This window comes from Labeo rohita, unplaced genomic scaffold (genome assembly GCF_022985175.1).
Source record: "Labeo rohita strain BAU-BD-2019 unplaced genomic scaffold, IGBB_LRoh.1.0 scaffold_433, whole genome shotgun sequence".
NCBI lineage: Eukaryota > Metazoa > Chordata > Actinopteri > Cypriniformes > Cyprinidae > Labeo > Labeo rohita.
The window spans coordinates 10,838-31,191 of record NW_026129351.1 but is presented as its reverse complement, the minus strand read 5'-3'; the positions used below and the strand labels follow the sequence as shown (position 1 = coordinate 31,191).

At 35.3% G+C, this 20,354-nt stretch overlaps 2 protein-coding genes across 2 annotated transcripts in view; both read right to left on the bottom strand.

Moving 5' to 3' along the window:
• Positions 1–11,285, bottom strand: part of LOC127160699 (adhesion G-protein coupled receptor G2-like) — a 39,201-nt gene extending 27,916 nt beyond the window's left edge. The window contains exons 1-5 of the mRNA XM_051103352.1: positions 11,248–11,285; positions 11,128–11,164; positions 10,925–11,022; positions 10,669–10,793; positions 8,168–8,433 (exon numbers count right to left, since the gene is read on the bottom strand). Coding sequence (XP_050959309.1) covers positions 8,168–8,433; positions 10,669–10,793; positions 10,925–11,022; positions 11,128–11,164; positions 11,248–11,271 — 550 coding nt within the window. The 5' untranslated portion in view covers positions 11,272–11,285. The remainder of the gene's footprint in view (positions 1–8,167; positions 8,434–10,668; positions 10,794–10,924; positions 11,023–11,127; positions 11,165–11,247) is intronic.
• A 5,227-nt stretch (positions 11,286–16,512) lies between these two features.
• Positions 16,513–20,000, bottom strand: LOC127160697 (uncharacterized). The gene is made up of 8 exons (XM_051103350.1): positions 19,789–20,000; positions 19,533–19,614; positions 19,322–19,408; positions 19,070–19,207; positions 18,540–18,605; positions 17,476–17,550; positions 16,778–16,967; positions 16,513–16,699 (listed from the first exon to the last, which is right to left on the bottom strand). The coding sequence occupies exons 2-8, from the start codon at positions 19,552–19,554 to the stop codon at positions 16,519–16,521; spliced, it is 759 nt and encodes a 252-aa protein (XP_050959307.1). The 5' UTR covers positions 19,555–19,614; positions 19,789–20,000; the 3' UTR covers positions 16,513–16,518.
• Positions 20,001–20,354: the final 354 nt, after the last annotated feature.

Genomic DNA, 20,354 nt, shown 5'->3' with positions numbered 1-20,354 from the left:
CGATGCATGTTTATCACAATTCATGTTTATCATTGACATAGTCCAGTTAATAATGGATAATTAGACAGGTGTGTAATCTTTCTCTGAGAGATTGTTTACTTTAGCTGCATTTAGGACGTTTAGCTGCGAAACTTGCTAAGTAGCACGTTATTAGGAAAGGTGATTGCAGAGACTAATAAAAAAAAACCCTTATACTCACTTCTGCTGTAAGTGAAGCTGGATCACAAATGATTTGCGCGAACATAGACGGATATATGTAGATCGGGAGGCGCATTCCCTTCACAAACAAACGTAATCCACTTCATCTTCAATGGCTCAGATGTCGAGAGTAAATGACGACCACTATGTTCATTATTACATCCAGCAACACAACACCTCAATCACTCAGTCAGAGACATTCTTGTCTAACCGGCATCCAAACAATGGCGATCAAACTGTTACAGCTGATTTAGAGCAGGTCTGAGGTAAGACACTCATGTCAATCAACTATGGTGGGAGCGGCCTCTGTGGGTGTGACACCACAACGACAGGCATCTGAGAATGGCTCGATTTGAAAAAGGTATATATGATATTATTTTTACAGATTAATTAAAAACCTCTGCATAGATTTTTATCATTATAGTGTAGATTTGTACATACACTGCCAACACACATTAATGTTCAAACAACATGTAAAAGTGAACTTAGCATCCAATGACCCCTTAAAATTACATAATGCACTATTGCTTTGATTTTGGGGGGACTTTTATTATGTCAATTTTTTGTAATGTAAACTATAATAATGCAACATAATTCTCAAATCATACAGTAAATGAAGTTAGGGCAATACAACTTCTACAGCTCTGCACTAAATGTTTGGATGCTTATAACGGCACAGAAAACTGTTTTGTAATCAGTGTTGACTTAATGAAAGTCAGCACACCACTATCTGTTGTCCATCCATCACTGGCCCCAAAAACTAAAATATGAGCTAATTGTCTCCCTGAATGTTAATGTTACAGGTGTTTAAGAACTGTAACAGTTAGTCTAAATTATTTAATGTTATCTGCTCTGCCATTCATTTTTCACTAAATTTACTAAATTGCGTGCTTGTCTTTGGACGCCTTTGCAGGTGGCAGGTTTTAGTTTGCTTTGTTATGTGTGAGTTTGGGTGCGAGATGCTTTGCTTTCACTGAAGGTTTGACAGCTGTGCTGCAGAAAGCTGACAGCAACACTGAAGTAAAGAGTCAAGAGTCTCCTGGTATTTTATCTCTCTTTCTCTTTTTATGTATTTCTATGTATTGTTTGGCCATCCTTAAATCATCCTTGGAGTATGTTTTTTTTTTTTTTTTTTTTTTTTTTTTTTTTTTTTTTTTACAATAGTTTTTCCTAAGCAAGTGTTTAAAAAAATAAAGAAACAAAAAAATGTAAAAAATAAAACTTTTAGCGGTTAAAGCACATAATACAATAATACAAATAATATGCGGATGAGCACTGTTTTGGTCTTTACGTGAGTTGTGTTTCGGCTCCGCTGTTCGATTCGGCGCGGATGAATCTAATGTTTTGAATCGGTTTCGCTGTGATTACAGATGATGCTTCATTCAGCGCGAATTTCACTAACAACATCAAAACGAAAAGACAGAAAGACGGATTTCCTAGAAATATGTCTTATGAGAAGGTAAGATGCTCATATTCCAGTGTTGTTTTGGCTTGTGGAATGAATTGTTTTAAATGCGACGTTACAAACGTTTGGCAGCGGACATGTTACAGATGATGGTTGTTAACTTAATTATTCATATCTGATAAGGTAAATTGGTGGAAACTGTGACTTTGCTTGGGCTATTTAACTTGTTATAGGTTAAAGACCAAAGTAGTATCTGCTTTAGAGATTGGTATTGTTATAAAGATCAGCATTGGTTTGTGAACTTGTCAAATGTGATTCTACGCAAACTGTGTTGATTCATTGTGAGCTTTGACTTTCTGCTTTTAAACTCTTCGGTTCGAGGTTCATTGACTTAAAACCACTACGATAACTTTTACTGCCTAATTAGTGATGAAGCTTTTTTGAATCATTTGTTTTGAATCAGTGATTCTGAGCAGCTGTTAAACCGCCAAAGTCACGTGATTTCAGTGAACGAGTCTTCGTTTGGTCATAACTGCTTCGAAATGTTTAGAAATGTTACTTGAGCTCATGAAGTGTGTGTGTGTGTGTGTGTGTGTGTACTTGTTTTTGCTACATTGTGGGGACCAAATCCCCACAGGGATAGTAAAACCTAAAATTTAAATGTTAAAAAAAATAATTAAAAATAGTAAATGATGTTTATCTGAAAGTGTAACGATGCAAACATTGTTTTCTGTGAGGGCTAGGTTTAGGGTTAGGGTTGGGTTAGGGGATAGACAATATCGTTTGGTCAGTATAAAATCTATAGAAGTCTATGGAAAGTCCCCACAATTCACAAAAACAAACGTGTGTGTGTGTGTGTGTGTGTGTTTTAACCTGATCTCGGATCAGTTTTATAAATGTGTAGACATTTATAGTTAATGTCTTAGTGGCCGGAACCACTAAGAACCATGTTCTCCATAAAACAAACCAAACCAATTAACACACACACATAATACGGACTTTTCATATTTAATGGTATGAAATGATTTGTTCATTGCAGTTGGTTTGTAGAAGGTGTTTTATACGTGTTTGGCTTAAGTTTCATTCGTTTTGATCAGCAGGTGTCACCAGCGTGTGGCGTTTTGAGCACTTTGAAACAGTTGAATCATTTTGTGATTGATTCAATTGATTCAAAGTTTCATAAAGCTTTGTTTCTTACATCACTTGTTTATAGTATTAGCCTGCCATTCTTTCCTTTATTTATGAATATGGCTGAAATGCAAATGAGGAAGTATGCAGTTTCCTGGGAAATCCGTCCCGACAGATTTATAATAGGCCTATAAATACTTTGTAAAAATGTTTTTATTTTGTACTCGCTTATTTAAAAGTCCTTAATTTAGAATAAAAAGTTATGCAGCATAGATTTATACATTTAAATGTAAAAATTCAGAAATCTAATATGTTTGGTTAAGCTTTGATTTGCTACTATTGTTTTATGAACCACATTGCGCTCCTGACAAAAGAATAAAGAGATGTGTATGTATGGCAGTAATTACCCACTTGTGGTTTGGCACCAGTAATAATTCAGACTATTAATCATCTGCATAGAAACAAACTGTGCTCATTCTGTACGTATCCCTCCACCAGACTCCTGTTTAGCTCTCAATGCAGAACTGAGGCTTTCAGCAGCGTTTAGACTGAATCCTGTCTCATATTAAAAAAAAAAAAAAAACTCATGTTGCTCAATAGACATGCTACGGACAATGTCTTTTCCCAACTATTTCCTGATACGATTCCACTCCTGCCACATCAGACTGAAAAGCTGATCCATGTAAACATTTCTGAGTGTCTCACCGACCGCAGTCCTTTTCCTGGTTTTTCCCTGTCTCCAGCGAGATGATTTGCAGGAGAAGAACTCAAGCCACACAGGGAGAGTTCTGCCATATCTTGTCCAGGCAGATGAGCATTAAGAATCCGGGCAAACAAACATCTCTGACCGGACACTGTGATCTTTTACTCATAAGTAGACTGCACGAAACTTAAGACTTTCACCAGTAAACATGGAATATCATATAGGCTGACTGTGCATGCAGTGTATTGTTAAAATAGTCCTGCATCTCAAGGTCTCTACGTAAGGCTTTGCTCGGTTTATGTTTCTAAAAGAAGCATCATCTGCTCGCCAAGACTGTATTTATTTAATCAAAAATGCTTAAAAAATAGTAAAATATTATTACAGTTTCAAAGAACTGACTTCAGTTTAAATATGTTTTTAAATGTACTTTATAATTGTGATGCAAAGCTGAATTTTCAGAAAACTAAAGGATGTCTTTAATGTCACTTTTGATCAATTGAATGCATTCTCGATTAATGCTGTGTAAATCAGCAGCACAAGTTTTACTGGAAGTGTCATTTAAAAACAACAACGCTGAGTTATTAGTGTTCCTCTGTGACCATAAAAAAGCCAGTAAATCTGAAATCGGCTCATTCAGCTGGATTGGGGAGGTTTATTAGTCACTGTGAACCAGAACTTTGAGTCATTAGCTGGTTGTAATAGCAACTACATGCATCACCCTGAGCCTTTACAGGGTCTTTCTGTGATCTCATTCACATTTCCAACTCATTCATGAGTTACACATTGCAATCTGAAACCTCACAGCGCCCTCTAGTGGAGCACAAGCATATCACTCTACAGCAAATCCATATCAAATGGTATCTTTTTAAATTAGAAACAAAACAAAATCATAGCTTACCACACATATATTTACATGTAGGACAACAAAATAAATCAAAGTAAATTAAAATATTATATTAATTCACACATGCATAAAGACAATAGTTAATATCATCATATTAATGCACTGCAAAAGAAACAGTATCAGTATAATATTATTAGGGATGCACCATATTGGATTTTTGCCTATATCCCATATGCTGATATTTTTCATCTAATTTTGGCCGATACCGATATATATCCTTTTGTTTGTAACGTTTTTCAAAGCAATACAATACTATTTATTTAATCCTAACAAATAAGTTAATGAGTGGTTAACATTCAACCCCTTCTTTTTCATCAGTAGGCTAGCATTATTTATGATCTGAATTTTGTGAATTAAGTTCACTTTTGCTGTTATAAAGCGAGTTTCGGATGCTTTCACTTTCAAATTCGCAATCTGAAAATAACATTTCATAACAAAAACAAAAAGAAAAGTAAAAATAAACTGGTTGACCGTGATGGTGCTCTGCTTTTTTTGCACAAGAAAACCTTGCAGGACATAAACAGGACATAATTCATTGCTACAACTTGTTAATTCGTTCCTACGATTTGTTAGTTTATTAATTTGTAAAATGAGGGAACGAATTAATATGTAGTATTAACGAATTCTTAATTTATTGCCACGAAATCTTTTATTTCCCACGCAATTTATCACAGTAAGAGATACGACAACATGGATTAAAAGTGAACGACAAGAAAATAAACCTGCGAAATTAAAGGGTGAGACGGTGAGGATTTGAGGAAGAAATATTAGTAAGTTCGTGGCAATTCGTGACCAACTGGCAAAACACTTTTTTGCGCAAGAATACCAACATGTTCACCTTCCCTGGTTTAACAAGGGGTCTTTTTACCCTACTTGAAAACCAAAACCGTCCGCCATCGTTTCCTCAGTATTCGCGTGGTTTTTGCCGTCACCACCGCGCTAGTGCTGACACTGCAAATACAAACCAGGCTCTAAGCGTTCACACCGAAAGCGCCTCTTCGCGTGATCAGTGAAATCTGACTCTTGCCAGAATATGCCACAGCTTTGTAAATCTTTAACTCCCGCTGTATGGAGCAGACGCTTCAGCACTGCAGATCATGCACTCGCACAAATGCGATCACGGCAAATTTTAACTTGCACATTCTCAAAAAAATTATCTAAAATTTGAGTTTCTAAAATGTTTTAATCGCAGTCTAGAGCCTTGCACTACAAAGGCTTTCAAATGGAAAAAAATAGAAATGTAGTCACTAAGTCATGTTTAATTATAATTTCCACAAATAATTATTTTGTACGGTACACTGCGCTTTGACAGGGCTGCGGGACACGAACAGGACATAATTCATTCCTACAACGTGTTAATTCGTTACGATTTATTAATTTATTAATTTATAAAATGAGGGAATAAATTAAAAAGTCGTATTAACGAATTCTTAATTTATTGCCACGAAATCTTTTATTTCCCACCCGCAGCTTACCACAGTAAAAGATAAGAAAACATGGATTGTGACATTGTGTTTCAAAATACAACAAAGATCACCATGAAACCATTTAAAATGTGCATTTAGCGGTCTAGTGACTGGATATAATGCAGGCAAAACTAAATGATCCCAAACTGAACAACGGCGTGCTTTCTCCACTAGCCTGCTGCCACTACACGTGCTATTGCATTGTCATTCGCATTCTCAGTTTAAATGCAGGGATCCAAAACAGCGAATCTACTCCTCATTCAGACAAAACCACACAGCCACACTGCTGACATGATCTAATCCCTAGCACATCCTCAGCAAATGTGAGTTAATATATTCCTCTTATTGGCAAGACATATCGGCATAATTTTTTATATCGGCCATTGCCGATATTTACATTTAAAGTCATTATCGGCCGATTCCGATATCAGTCCGATAATATCGTGCATCCCTAAATATTATTGAATTATTTTCAGTTTTCAGTGTTTAGGTTTTAGAAATAAGTACCTAAAAACTGCATTACAATTACTTGAACCAAAACCCCGTCTATTTTGACATCTTCACTCTTAAATCAACATCTAATAATGAATAAAATAATGTGCATTACACAGTTAAACATTCATTAGTCAGTCAAACAGTATATATATTTCATAACTGCAGTTGCATTTACCCTTAAGTCATGGATGCGAGAAGATATGACTTGTAAAGTCATATCTAAAAACTTAAAAAAAAACGTTCGGTTATAATGGTAATGTACATGTTGAATTAACTTAGTTTAAAATGTCTTAAAATCTAATGATCCTAATGATCTTATGATCCTGTTGAGTTAAATTCCCATCACCATACAGTATTATTAAACATGCATATTAAACTGTACTGCATATTAAAGTACACATGACTCTACTAGTACTCTGGCAGTCTGCTGTTAACTTATCAGCTGTCTAAGAAACTAATTTTAATTAACTAAGTTTTTAATTAGGTTATTTATAGACATTTTCCAGACCATTCATGTTGGGTTGAACCATGGTTGTAGTGGAGCCGGAGCTTTTTGGATCATCAGAGAAATGACCAGCAACATCATTGTGAATGTGGTAGTAATACAGGAAGAGGAAAAACCCTAAAAAAAAAGAGAAAAAAACTCAACTAATTCTTCCTCCTCAAATACACTTCACTGATTTAAGGTTGTTTGCATTATGTTTAAACTGTAACCAAAAAAATAACCATAGTAATCTATATTAGTATAACTGCTATTATAACCCATTATAATTCATCAAATGTTAAAATTATTAAAAATATGAAATTAATAAAATATTGATCATAAAAATAATTAATGAATGAATGCAACTAATTTGCTGAAATTTCTAGGAAAAATATAAGCATTTTATTAAACTAAATGTACTGATGCATGTATGTTTTTTTCTCACCCTGAAACGAGTTGAGCACAGTGAATATGTAATATGAGGGAATGATCATCGCTCCATAACTGAAGAACGCCACAGACCACGTCAGACCGAAGAGCAGGAACAAACTCAACACCATCATCAGCTGCTTTCTGAACGTCTTTCTCTTGCCATCACTCGCTCTTAAGCGTCTGGCCTGGACGATCCTAGTTAAGAGAGTGATGAAGATTCCTGTCGTCAAGATGAAAACTAAAGCGTAGTAGCCGATGTTCACTGTGTAGAGAATGTAAGGATTTGTAATCCAGCACCTGTAATTAGAAAAGAATGAAATATAATTACTAAGACAATCAGAAGACATTCATAAATATACATTTTCATTTAATTTGACAACTTACATTCGTGAAACTTTTTAGATGATGTTTTTAGGATCAGTGTTTTATATTCTCCTACAGAAGCAATAGCTATGACTATTGGAGTGGGAAACACTGAAAACACACAGAGACAAGGATTATTATAGTTAAAAAAAAACTAAGCCTAAAAACAGGAATCAATAAATAAATAAATATTTTTTTGTTACTGAAAATTAAAAATTAAATAAAATAAAAATGTAATAAAAACTATATAGACACATTTACAAAAAAAACTCTATTTATTAAAATGTCCCCCCACAACACACACACACACACACACACACAAAAACTATGTAAAAAAAAATAAAAATAAAACATAATAAAATTGGTTTAAAATAATAAAAACTTTAGTATCTTAATGATACTAAATAAGTGTTTAGATGCTGTCATAGTAACAGCTCAAGAAAAGGACAAAACACATTAAAAATGATCATGGCAGTAGTTCATATGACTCATGTGCAATAAACTGTTTTCTTTTTCAGTGGAACTTAAAATTGGACTAGATGGTTTGAAACAGGTTTATTTTAATAGGCGTTTTGTTGCTGTAACTCACCCCAGCCCAACACGGTGATCTTCCTCATGTAGTTTGTGATGGTGACGTTCTGTCTGATGAGCCAAAAGTACATATGAAGAGCTTGAATGAAGAACCAGGTGAATGAGGTCAGCATGGAGTAATGCAGGACCAGCGCTATGAAGACGCACGCAGTGTTGTCTTGTGTGTTAGCGACGCTCTCGTTTGACAAAAACGCAGCATTCAGTAGACACAAAGACACAAACATGTTCATCAAGATCTTCGTGGCCTGATTTGATTTGGCTTTCCTGTTAAAACACAGAAACAACTGTAACCTTTGTAACTTTTTTAACTTCAATACTTAAAGTAAACAAAACTAACTATTAGAGATGCACGATATTGGATTTTTGCCGATATCCGATATGCCGATATTTTGTCATCTCATTTTGGCCGATACCGATACCGATACCGATATATATCATTTTATTTGGAAAGTTAGTTTTTAACGATAACTTATTCGTTAGGATTAAATAAATAGTAATGAGTGGTTTACATTCAATCCCTTCTTTTTCATCAGTAGACTAGCATTATTTATGATCTGAATTTTGTAAATTAAGTTCACTTTTGCTATGTTATAAGCCGAACTTCGGATGCTTTCACTTTCGAATTCGCAATCTGAATACAACATTTCAAAACGAAAACAGAAAAGTAGAACTAAACTGGGTGACTGTGAGGGTGCTTTGCGGGACATGAACAGGACATAATTCATTGCTACAATTTCTTAATTCGTTCCTATGATTTATTAATTTATTAATTTGTAAAATGAGGGAACGAATTAATATGTAGTATTAATGAATTGTTAATTTATTCCCACGAAATATTTTATTTCCCACCCGCAATTTATCACAGTAAGAGATACGAAAACATGGATTAAAAGTGAATGACAAGAAAATAAACCTAAGAAATTAAAGGGTGAGACGGTGAGGATTTGGGAAAATAAAAATATTAAGTTATGTGGCAATTCGTGACCAACTGGCAAAACAGTACACTTTTTTTGCACAAGAATACCAACATGTTTACCTTCTCTGGTTTAACAAGCGGTCTTTTACCCTACTCGAAAACCAAATCCTCCGTCCGCCATCGTTTCCAGAATAGTCGCGTCCTTTTTGCCGTCACCACCTGGCTCGTGCTGACACTACAAATACAAACCAGGCTCTACACCCGAAGCGCTCACAACGAAAACTACTCTTTGCGTGATCAGTGAAATCCTGAATATGCCACGGCTTTGTAACTCTGTAACCCGCGCTGTATGGAGCAGTGCGACCACGTCAAATTTTAACTTGCACATTAAAAAAAAAAAAAAAAAAAAAAAAAAGTGACAGTTTTGATCATTCTAGAGCCCTGCAATACAAAGGCATTCAACATGGAAAGAAAGTAATAGAAATGTAGTCACTAAGTCATGTTTAATTATAATTTCTAATTATTTTATACGGTGCACTGCGCTCTGACAGGGCTGCGGGACACGAACATAATTATTTCCTACAACTTGTTAATTCGTTCCTACGTTTTATTAATTTATTAATTTGTAAAATAAGGGAACGAATTAAAAAGTCGTATTAACGAATTCTTAATTTATTGCCACGAAATCTTTTATTTCCCACACGCAGTTTACCCGCATAAATGATCCGACAACATGGATTAAAAGTAAATGACAAGAAAACAAACCTGCGAAATTAAAGGGTGAGACGGTGATGATTTGTGAAAAGAAACTATAAATATTATTAAGTTCGTGGCAATTCGTGACCAACCGGGAAAACAGGACACACAGCCGCTTATGGCTTTAAATGTATTGGCTCGAACTGCATGAATCCAAAAGTATGGTCGCTACTAACATTTGCCTGCTAACCAATTATTTAACTTATAAAGAATGCTTTGTACCTCACTTGTGTCATATTCACGAAAAATGTTTCATATGAGCAACAGTGTGTTTTGCCGTTGCGCCGCCGAAGAAAGAGAATTCACTGACCGCGCGCCGTAATTACTTTTTATTTTAAATGCAGATCATGTCATGTGCAAACACAGCCATTGGGTTTCAAAATACAACAAAGAGCACCATAAAACCATTTAAAATGTGCATTTAGCGATCTAGTGACTGGATATGAAACAGGCAACAGTAAATTATCCCAAATGGAACAACGGCGCGCTTTCTCCTATAGCCGCTGCTGCCACTGCACGTGCTATTGCTATGCATCATTCTGTATGTGTATTCTCAGTTTAAATGCAGCAATACAAAACAGTGAATCTACTCCTCATTCAGTCAAAACTTTGCTTCAAGAATGAGCCACACTGCTGACGTGATCTAATCCCTAGCACACCCTTAGCACATGTGAGTTAACATATTCATCTTATCGGCAAAACATATCGGCATAATTTTTCATATCGGGCCGATGCCGATATTTACATTTGAAGTCATTATCGGCCGATTCCGATATCAGTCCGATAATATCGTGCATCCCTACTAACTATATATGAAGATACTCTACCGCAGCAGGAAATGCATGAATAAAGCGATGGACAGAAAAAACATGGAGATGCCGCAGCCGATGGAAGAGATGAGAGTCAGTGATTCCAGATGCGGCGCTGTTTCATTTGCATCTGACTGAGGGATCTGAGAAAACAAAACACACAGATCGGCGGGTTAGCAAGTATCAGATCTTGTTATGTGATATTGATTTAATGGGGTCTTAAAATAAAACATGAATGATGAAAGCGTAAGTTCTACTCTGAGAAGTTTCTCACCATCAGCACTGCAAAGAATGTCAGATGTGAGCAGGAGCACTTTATGGTGTTGTTGATTTGCTCTGTCTCACAGCCGGATGTTGTCCATTTAAGTTCTCCTTTAAAGAAAAGAGAGCAAATTATATTACAAATTATATATAATTATATAAAATAAACTGGGTTTGTTGATCAAAACTGATCAGTAAAGCTAGAAATGAATGTACCTGTGCCATCCCAAGAAACGCAGGACACCTTACCGACCTGTAAGAACACATTTCATTTATATTTTGCTCTCACAGTTTTTTATGTATGTAAAATAAGTTTTGCAACAAAACCTTTATTACCATATTTTTCTGTTTAATGAACATCTCAATATCGTTGGTAAGATAATTAAAGCTGCAAGCAGCGATGAACGGGCCCTCGCACCCGGGCTCACCGCCGACCGGTGGCTTTAGGGAAACAGCGAACGGTGGGCACTATGCTTTTAACATAGTAAATTTAGGAGGAATATATCAAAGTCCTTTAGATGTGCCAAACTTTCTGCTGCCAGCTGGTGGTGCTATGACTATAACTGAATATTGGCATGTAGACGTGTTCAGGTCAGCGCTTTTATCAAATATATGAAGTTTGGTGCAGATTGAACTTGGTATGCTTGAGTTAGTGTAAGACAAGTCATTTCCTGTTGCCAGCTGGTGGCGCTATAATTGTAATGGAATATTGGCCTTTAGATGTGTTTAGGCCAGGACTCTTATGGAACATATGAAGTTTGGGGCAGATAGGACATTGTATAGCTGAGTTACAACAACTTCCTGTTTCCTGGCATTAATAGCATGCATTAGCACATAGAAAGTTTTTCTAGCATGTTTAGCACAATATGGCATATTTTGCTGTGCCTTTAATAGACCATCACAGTGTTAAACATGTCACTTCTGGTTGCCAGCAGGTGGCGCTATGACTTTAACTGAATATGAGCATGTAGATATCTTCAGGCCAGGACTCTCATCAAACATGTGAAGTTTGGGGCAGATTGGATATTGTTTGCAGGAATTGCAACAACTTCCTGTTTCGTGGCTTTAACAATATGCTTTAGCAATTGGTAAGTGTTGCTAGCATGTTTGAGTATGGTTTTAGCAAGTTTAGCACTCAGTGGCTTATTTTAATGTGTTGCTAATAGTGTATCACAGTGTTAAACGTCACTTCCTGTTGACAGTAGGTGGCGCTATGACTATAACTGAATATTGTTACGTAAATGTGTTCAGACCAGGACTCTTATCAAACCTGTTAAGTTTGGGGCAGATTGGACATTGCATGCCTGAGTTACAGTAGCTTCCTGTTTCATTGCATTAATAACATGCTTTAGCACTTAGCTAAGTGTTGCTAACATGTTTTAACATGTTTATAGCATGTTGCTACCTTATTTACCACTTGTTGATACTTTTTAAAATGTTGCTATGCATCCATAACAGTATTAAACATGTCACTTCCTGTTGCCAGCAGGTGGCGCTATGACTATAACTGAATATGGGCATGGGCATGTGTTCAGGCCAGGACTCTTGTCAAACATGTTAAGTTTGGGGCAGATTGGACATTGTATGCCCGAGTTACAGTAACTTCCTGTTTCATTGTATTATTAGCATGCTTTAGCATATTAGCTAAGTGTTACTAGCATGCTTTACTATGTTTGTAGCATGTTGAATATTAAGTTTGGGGCAGATTGGACATTGTATGCAGGAGTTAAAGCAATTTGTCTTTGTATTAATATCATGCTTTAGCTCTTAGCTAAGTGTTGCTAGCATGTTTTAACATGATTCTAGCATGATGCTAGCCTATTTAAAACTTGCTAATGCTTTTTAATATGTTGCTAGGAGTCCGTAACACCGTTAAACATGTCATTTCCTGTTGTCAGGAGGTGGCGCTATAATTATAACTGAATATGGGCATGTATATATCTTCAGACCAGGACTCTCATCAAACATGTGAAGTTTGGGGCAGATTGGACATTGTTTACATGAATTACAAAAACTTCCTGTTTTATGTCTTTAACAACATGCTTTAGCACTAAGTAAGTGTTGCTAGCATGTTTGAGTGTGTTTTTAACTACTTTAGTACTCAATGGCTTTTTAGTGTGTTGCTAATAGTGTATCACAGTGTTAAACATGTCACTTCCTGTTGACAGTAGGTGGCGCTATGACTATAACTGAAAATTGGCATGTAAATGTGTTCAGGCCAGGACTCTTATCAAGCATATTAAGTTTGGGGCAGATTGGACTTTGTATGCCTGAGTTACAGTAACTTCCTGTTTCATTGCATTAATAGCATGCTTTTAAGCATTAGCTAGCTAAGTGTTGCTAACATGTTATAGCATGTTTCTAGCATGTTGCTACCCTATTTAACACTTGTTGATATTTTTAAAATGTTGCTAGGCATCCACAACAGTATTAAACATGTGACTTCCTGTTGCCAGCAGGTGGCGCTATGACTATAACTGAATATGGGCATGGGCATGTGTTCAGTCCAGAACTCTTATCAAACATGTTAAGTTTGGGGCAGATTGGATATTGTATGCCTGAGTTAGAGTAACTTCCTGTTTCATTGTATTATTAGCATGCTTTAGCATATTAGCTAAGTGTTGCTAGCATGCTTTACTATGTTCGTAGCATGTTGAATATTAAATTTGGGTCAGATTGGACATTGTGTGCATGAGTTACAGCAATTTTCTTTTTCTTTGTATTAATAGCATGCATTAGCTCTTAGCTAAGTGTTGCTAGCATGTTGTAGCATGATTGTAGCATGTTGCTAGCCTATTTAAAACTTGCTAATGCTTTTTAATATGTTGCTAGGAGTCCGTAACAGTGTTAAACATGTCACTTCCTGTTGTCATCAGGTGGCGCTATGACTATAACTGAATATGGGCACTGACATGTGTTCAGGACCAGACTCTTATCACACCTGTGAAGTTTGAGGCAGATCGGACATTGTTTGCCTGAGTTACAGCCACTTCCTTTTTCATGGCGACACGTCAAATTTTGTCAGGCCGCCACGGACACGCCCCTCGACGAAAACTCAAAAGCTTCGCAATTTAACATCGCAAGGGCCTTATGATAACACTCAGCAAATTTGAAGATGATCGGATAAAAACTGTAGGAGGAGTTCGTTAAAGTACGAGGCCTGAAAATGGCAAAAACTGCACAAAAATCGTACAGGAAATTCAATATAACGGACTTCCTGTTGGGTTTAGGATGTTGTACCAGGAGACTTTTTTGTAGGTATTGGTGTGCTACACCTGTGTACCGAGTTTCGTACATGTACGTGAAACGCAGCTCGAGGCGCACTCCGTTGAAATTTTATAGGTGGCGCATCGAGCCATTTTGACACCCACTTTTATAGGTGGCACCAGGACTGAGCCATTTTGCCACACCCACTTTTTCTTTGAAAACCATATCAGATGTAAATTTTCGCCAGGACTGATGCGTGTGCAAAGTTTCATGTGTTTTCGAGCATGTTTAGGCCCTCAAAAAGACTTTTTACTTTGGAGAAGAAGAAGAAGAATAATAAATATAGCTGCAAGCAGCGATGACGGGCCCTCGCCGCCAGCGCAATCGCCATGCCGGTAGCATCAGGAAAATGGTGCCCAGCGGGCACATGCATTGACAGTAATCCTGTGGCAGTTTGGATTGAAGGGTTACAGCAATGAAGGGGTTAAAAGCAAACTGCAGCAACAATTTCGATGAAGCCGCATTTATAATTTATAGGAGTACTCTAAGGAGTGTTAGTTCACATGTAGTTGTACAATTGCTTATTGTCAATAAACTAGGGGGACCATCAACATAATACATAATATATAATGTAAAAAATAAATGTAATATGATATAGTCCGTTATAAATTAAGTAGATTTGATATGTTGTCCATTGTGTGTTATAAAAAATCATAATCTTAAAAGTTATAATCTCAAATACTCAAGTATTTTAATGTATTATAATTGTTGTTATGATTATTCATGAGCTGATATAACATATTATAAGGTTTTTATAATGCATTATGCATTCATTATAATCCCTTATAAATACCATTTTAATGTATTATAAATAGGGGCTTCATAGAAAGTTTTACCCAAAATGCTTTTACATCATTCTGATAGACTGAGAATGAGCTGAAAAAGATTCCTTATCCTATGAGGTCATCTTGTGTTCATCCTTGGTATTATAGTCTTCATGTGCTAGTTTACATGTATGATATTTGAAATGTTTTTTGCGGTCTCTGAAAATATGATAAACATATTTCCTAAGAATGACTTGTTTTTCATATGTAAAAAGTTGTGAAGAGTTAGGATAATGCACTTTAAATACACTCTGTCTCTGACAGCCACCCTCCCCCACTGTCAACACTCACACTTACACACACACTTAACGCACACACACAGAGTTAGAGTGAGAGAGTTAGAGTGAGAGCAGATGTTTAATAGTTTTTTAATTTTCTATTTTTTGTTGATTATTTTATATCGATGGAACTAAGCATTTATTTCTCAGAATGACTAGTTCTATGTATGAAATTTTTTTTAAAGTGTTTGGATGCTGCATTTTAATATTACGGTTATGTTTTTTCTGCTAATTTCAAAAAATCACTATAAATCAACCGTTCAAGATATCCCAAATCCGCTCGCAATTTAACATCTTCAGTATGTTGGCATCATGTTTACAAAGTTTGGTGTGAACTACTTATTCCTGCTTGGAGGAGTATGAATTTGTTTATAGCCTGATTTTTCCAAAAATCCACATTCAAATCAAAATAGCAGACTTCCTGTTGGTCGCAGCTAATGGGTGTAAATTAGAAAGTTGTCCGGCTTGATGAGAACAATATACATACCAATTTTGGTGTCTGTAGCTAAAACTAACCCCCAACTTTTGACAAAAGGTGGCGCTATAGAGCGCCTCCTCCACGCCCATTTATGAGCCTTTGCCAGTGTCTAACTGTTATTAATACTGATGTGTGTGTTGAGTTTCATGAAAATCTAAGCTTATTAAGTGCCCCAAAAACACAGGAAACAAATGTTAAAGTTTGACACATTGCCATGGCAACAGAATTTAATATATCAACGACCCCTTTACAGATTCTCATCGGCCGTGTTTTGACATTATTATGATGAAGTTTGAAGCAAATCGGGTAAACATAACCATGTGATATCAAAGCATTTTTAAAAAGAGACACTTCCTGTTGCCAGTTGGTGGCGCTATAACTTTGACTCCTAATAGTCACATCTATCTGATCGGCATCATACAACAAACAAACCGCTGAAGTTTCATCAGAATCAGACAATGTGTGCAACAGTTATTAGCCATTTCCTGTTTCTCATTTCTCGCCATAATTTCAACGCCTCGCCACGGCCAAACCGTTCGAGATATCAAAAATCCCCTCACAATTTGTCATCCCCAATGTCTTCAGATCAGGTTGACCAGGTTTGGTGGCAATTGGGTAAAAAACCTAGGACTAGTATATCAAATTCCAGAGCATGCGTTTTTGACAAAACCCAGAATAACCAACTTCCTGTTGGGATTAGCTCAAGAATCTGTGAAAAGAAGAATTAGCTTTGATAAATGATGAATGTGTTTTAATAACTTTAATGCTTCTCAGGTCTTACGTTCATCACATTCTGATCTGAAGAGTAGCAAAAGTCTTCAGTTTCTGTGTTATTGGCTTGTATTTGGAGAACACCAATAACATCCCCCATGTCAATCACTGCACTGAGTTTGTCTTTTTCTATCTTCTTCACCAGAGACGTCATATTTTCCAAGGCATCTCTGCAAAATGTATTCAATCACTTGGTATTCTTTAATAAAAATTTAATTTTAAAAGTCACTAGTCACACACACACTTACGATGCTTTTGCAGGATCAATAAATCCATCCTCGTCTTTAATAATTTCAGGTAGACTGATATTTGTCTCAGGTTGTTTGATACAGGCAGTTTTGTTCCCTTGACTACAAGGAGTATTTGGTTTATTGCAGGTCACACACTTCCACTGATCTGGCTGGTCTTTTAAACGCAGAATGTATCCACTTCTTTTCTCTTTAGCACACAGAAATAAATCAAGGATGTATTTTATTTATTTATGTCTGCAACTGAGTCTCAAAGATTAAAAATTGTTGCATAGTTATAAACCTAGAAACACTGAAATCAACATTGTGATGTTTTATCAATGCATGTTTATCACAGTTCACATATTTATTATTACCATAGTCCAGTTATTAATGAATAATGAGCACTACAACAGAGATAATCAGATTTGTATCCATTTACCTATACCATGGTCAAGAAAAAAAAAAAACACATGAGATTTTCATTGTACATGTAGTGAGAACATGCAGGAACAAAATCATTGTAAGCAAGAGCTGAAATACACAGAGTAATATTACACAGGTGTTGAAAATAAAAACTGAATAACGTTCTTACATTTAACTTGCATTACACAATACAATATTATCTTTGAGGGGAATTTTAATTATGTCAAATGATTGTAATCTAACATAGTTTACTGAGGACTTAGTTGAGTATAAATCTTAAGACACAGACTTACCCTTGCACATAGAGAGTTTGTATTTAGCGTTTCTACATCTCTCTCCAGGATCAACAGCATCGTTTATCCCACAATCTATGAGACACATAATGCAACATAATTCTCAAATCATACAGTATATGAAGTCAAAGCAATAAAACTTCTGCAGTTTTGCACTAAATGTTTGGATGCTTATAATGACACAGAAAACTGCTTTGTAATCAGTGTTGACTTAATGAAAGTCAGCACACCACTATCTGTTGTCCATCCATCACCAGTTTTATTTTTTTCTCTCACCATATATTTTATTGTTATCAAATTCTGTGTTTTAGCATGTCTAATTATTTGAATGCATACTTAATTTATTCAAATTTATTCTTAAAATAGCCTTACGAAAGGTTTTTTTTACCCTCAGAAATTCTGTGTATTTAAAATGTTCTGGTTATCAAATGAAGGCATAAAACATTAAGTTCATTTATCTTTTTATATTATTTATTTATATTATTATTGAAAATTAAGCAAACTTTTTTTTGGCAAACAAAGGGTAATTTACTATTAAAATTAAAACATGGAAGAAATGTTGTGTGATTATACCCTAAAAATACAGTTTGTTTCATTTAATAGGTAGTAGTAGCAATGGCACAATGTCTTCAAGTTAAACTGGACTTTTATTTTGACAAATTCCGTGACATTCCATGTTATTCAGTAAATTCCGTTTTTATGACTGGATGAACGATTGCTTCCATTGTCCTCATTTCTAAGTCTCTTTGGATAAAAGCATCTGCTAAATGACTAAATGTAAATGTAATGTAAATATTTTCTGTGTGAACAGCCCCTGTTATGTACAGTCTGTTTTCATAATTCATACCTAATCATATATTGTGTTGTGTTGATCAAATGAGAGAAATTGGATAAAAAATAATCTTTTTGTCCCCATACACTTCATCCTGTATGTAAGTTGTGTGTTTTCATGTCATCAGTTTGCTCTTACATGACTGCTGCACATTCACACTTGCCCTTATAAACAAGGTTATTCTGCCCTAATTAAATACAAACAAACACTATTCAAGTGGACAAATTCTTACCTTTGTTTAGGCATATCAGTTTTTTGAGGTCATTGATTTGCTCTGTTCGGCAGTTCACAGTAAAACCTGATGTGGATCATGCATAAGGGAAGAGATGAATTATATCAAAACTTAATCAAAATAAAAACTAATCTAAAATATTCTTAACTATTCTGAGAATAAAACTGTTGTACTGTGATCTGCTCTTCCAAACTCAGTAACTTATTACAGTCCTTACAAGACAATTAACATACAAACTCTATTCAAACAGTTTATCATTTCAGTTATGCATGTGTTAGGATCTGTTAGTTTGCATTGATTGGTCAGCAGTGATGATATAATCATCAATAACAGCACTGATCAATCATGAAAACAAATTGTTTTGCAAGGTGCACTTTTTTTGTGGTGTTCTGGATGTATGAGTGAGTGAGTGTGTGTGTGTGTAGGGGTTGTTGTGCATTTTCTATAAAAAAACAAAACAAAACAAAAAACAAAAAACGATGACAAAAGAACGCTTCAACACTAATACTGCTTATGTTAACGACACGCACCTGTTATATTCAGGTCTGGCCAACATTGGCATTTATATTTCAAAAAATATATTTTGTTTTCTTCAACCATCTCATTCATTCTGACTTCATAATACTCCTCTTGTTTTGTTATGTTGAAACTATATGTTTTGCATTGTCCTGAAACAACAGAAAACATTTACATTTGTCCAAAAAAACAAACAAACAAAAAACAAAAAAATATTTATAGAGTTTGCAATGTGAGAGAGATTTATAAATGAAACATAGTTTTACCTTGTGAAGATATATTTAGTTTGACATTCATTATGTCAACATTCTTTTTCTGTTCATCATCATATGATAGACATTCCAGTTTTATGGCTGGAAAAAAAAAAAAAAAGAAACAGAAATGAACTCAGTAAGTCTGTCAGTTGTTTGTCAGTGTTTTCAGATAATAAATATACAGTATTTACAGAGTCATGTTAGCAGTATTTTTCACATCTACCTGGATTTAAGCTACTTTCCATTCCAGAAACATTGATCTGTCATATTGATTTGGATGTTGACTGTCGGGTTGTCAGAGCGAACTAAAGACAACATTTGAGGTTATGTAACATTGTATGACATGATATAAAACTCTGTATTAGATCTCAAAATTTAGATGCTCACAGCCATAATCTGTTTATTTAATCATGTTATTTTTCTTGTTTTCTAATGGGCACCAAACAACATACCAACATACAGTTTTTAAAGCAACATACCTGTCTGGCCTGTAGAACAACAGATGATCATCAGCCACAGCAAATTCTGCTTTTGACAAGACATAATTCCCAGAGACAACAGCCTGTTAGAGACACAAGTGTTTCATTTAGTTTTCTTCAGACAGATCTTATAAAGTTGTAATAATATTCTTGTTAAATCCTTCAGATAAAGTCCATAGTTCAAGAGATGAGGGAGTTTGATGTGTCCACATATGAAGTTGTTGGATTATGAGCCGCAGGACACTGACATACAGTTCATTTGAAAACATGCAAATCAAGTTTATTTGGGCTTTAACTGGAAACTTCAGTTAATGTTGTCACGATACCAAGATTATGATTTCGACACGACACCTGACTAAAATATCACATAAAATACAATAACAAAAATCTAAAACAACAGGAAAAGTAATTAAATGAAGAGTTTATTTGCAAAAACAAACAACTCCATTTTTTTCTTCTTCATTTTTTATTGTTATCATGTTTTATTGTGTTTTTATTGTTAGTTAGCTGTTTTTTTTTTTTTACTTAATCAAAATAACCCAACTGCAGTTTGACTGAGATTAATT

Excerpts from the sequence above, each read along its gene's own strand:
- LOC127160697 (XM_051103350.1), bottom strand. The coding sequence starts at position 19,554 with ATGGAAAGTAGCTTAAATCCAG. Across the intron at positions 18,606-19,069 it reads GCCAGACCTGAATATAACAG|GTTTTACTGTGAACTGCCGA; the intron begins GTGCGTGTCGTT and ends GATCCACATCAG. Across the intron at positions 16,968-17,475 it reads CAAACTCTCTATGTGCAAGG|AGAAAAGAAGTGGATACATT; the intron begins GTAAGTCTGTGT and ends TGTGTGCTAAAG.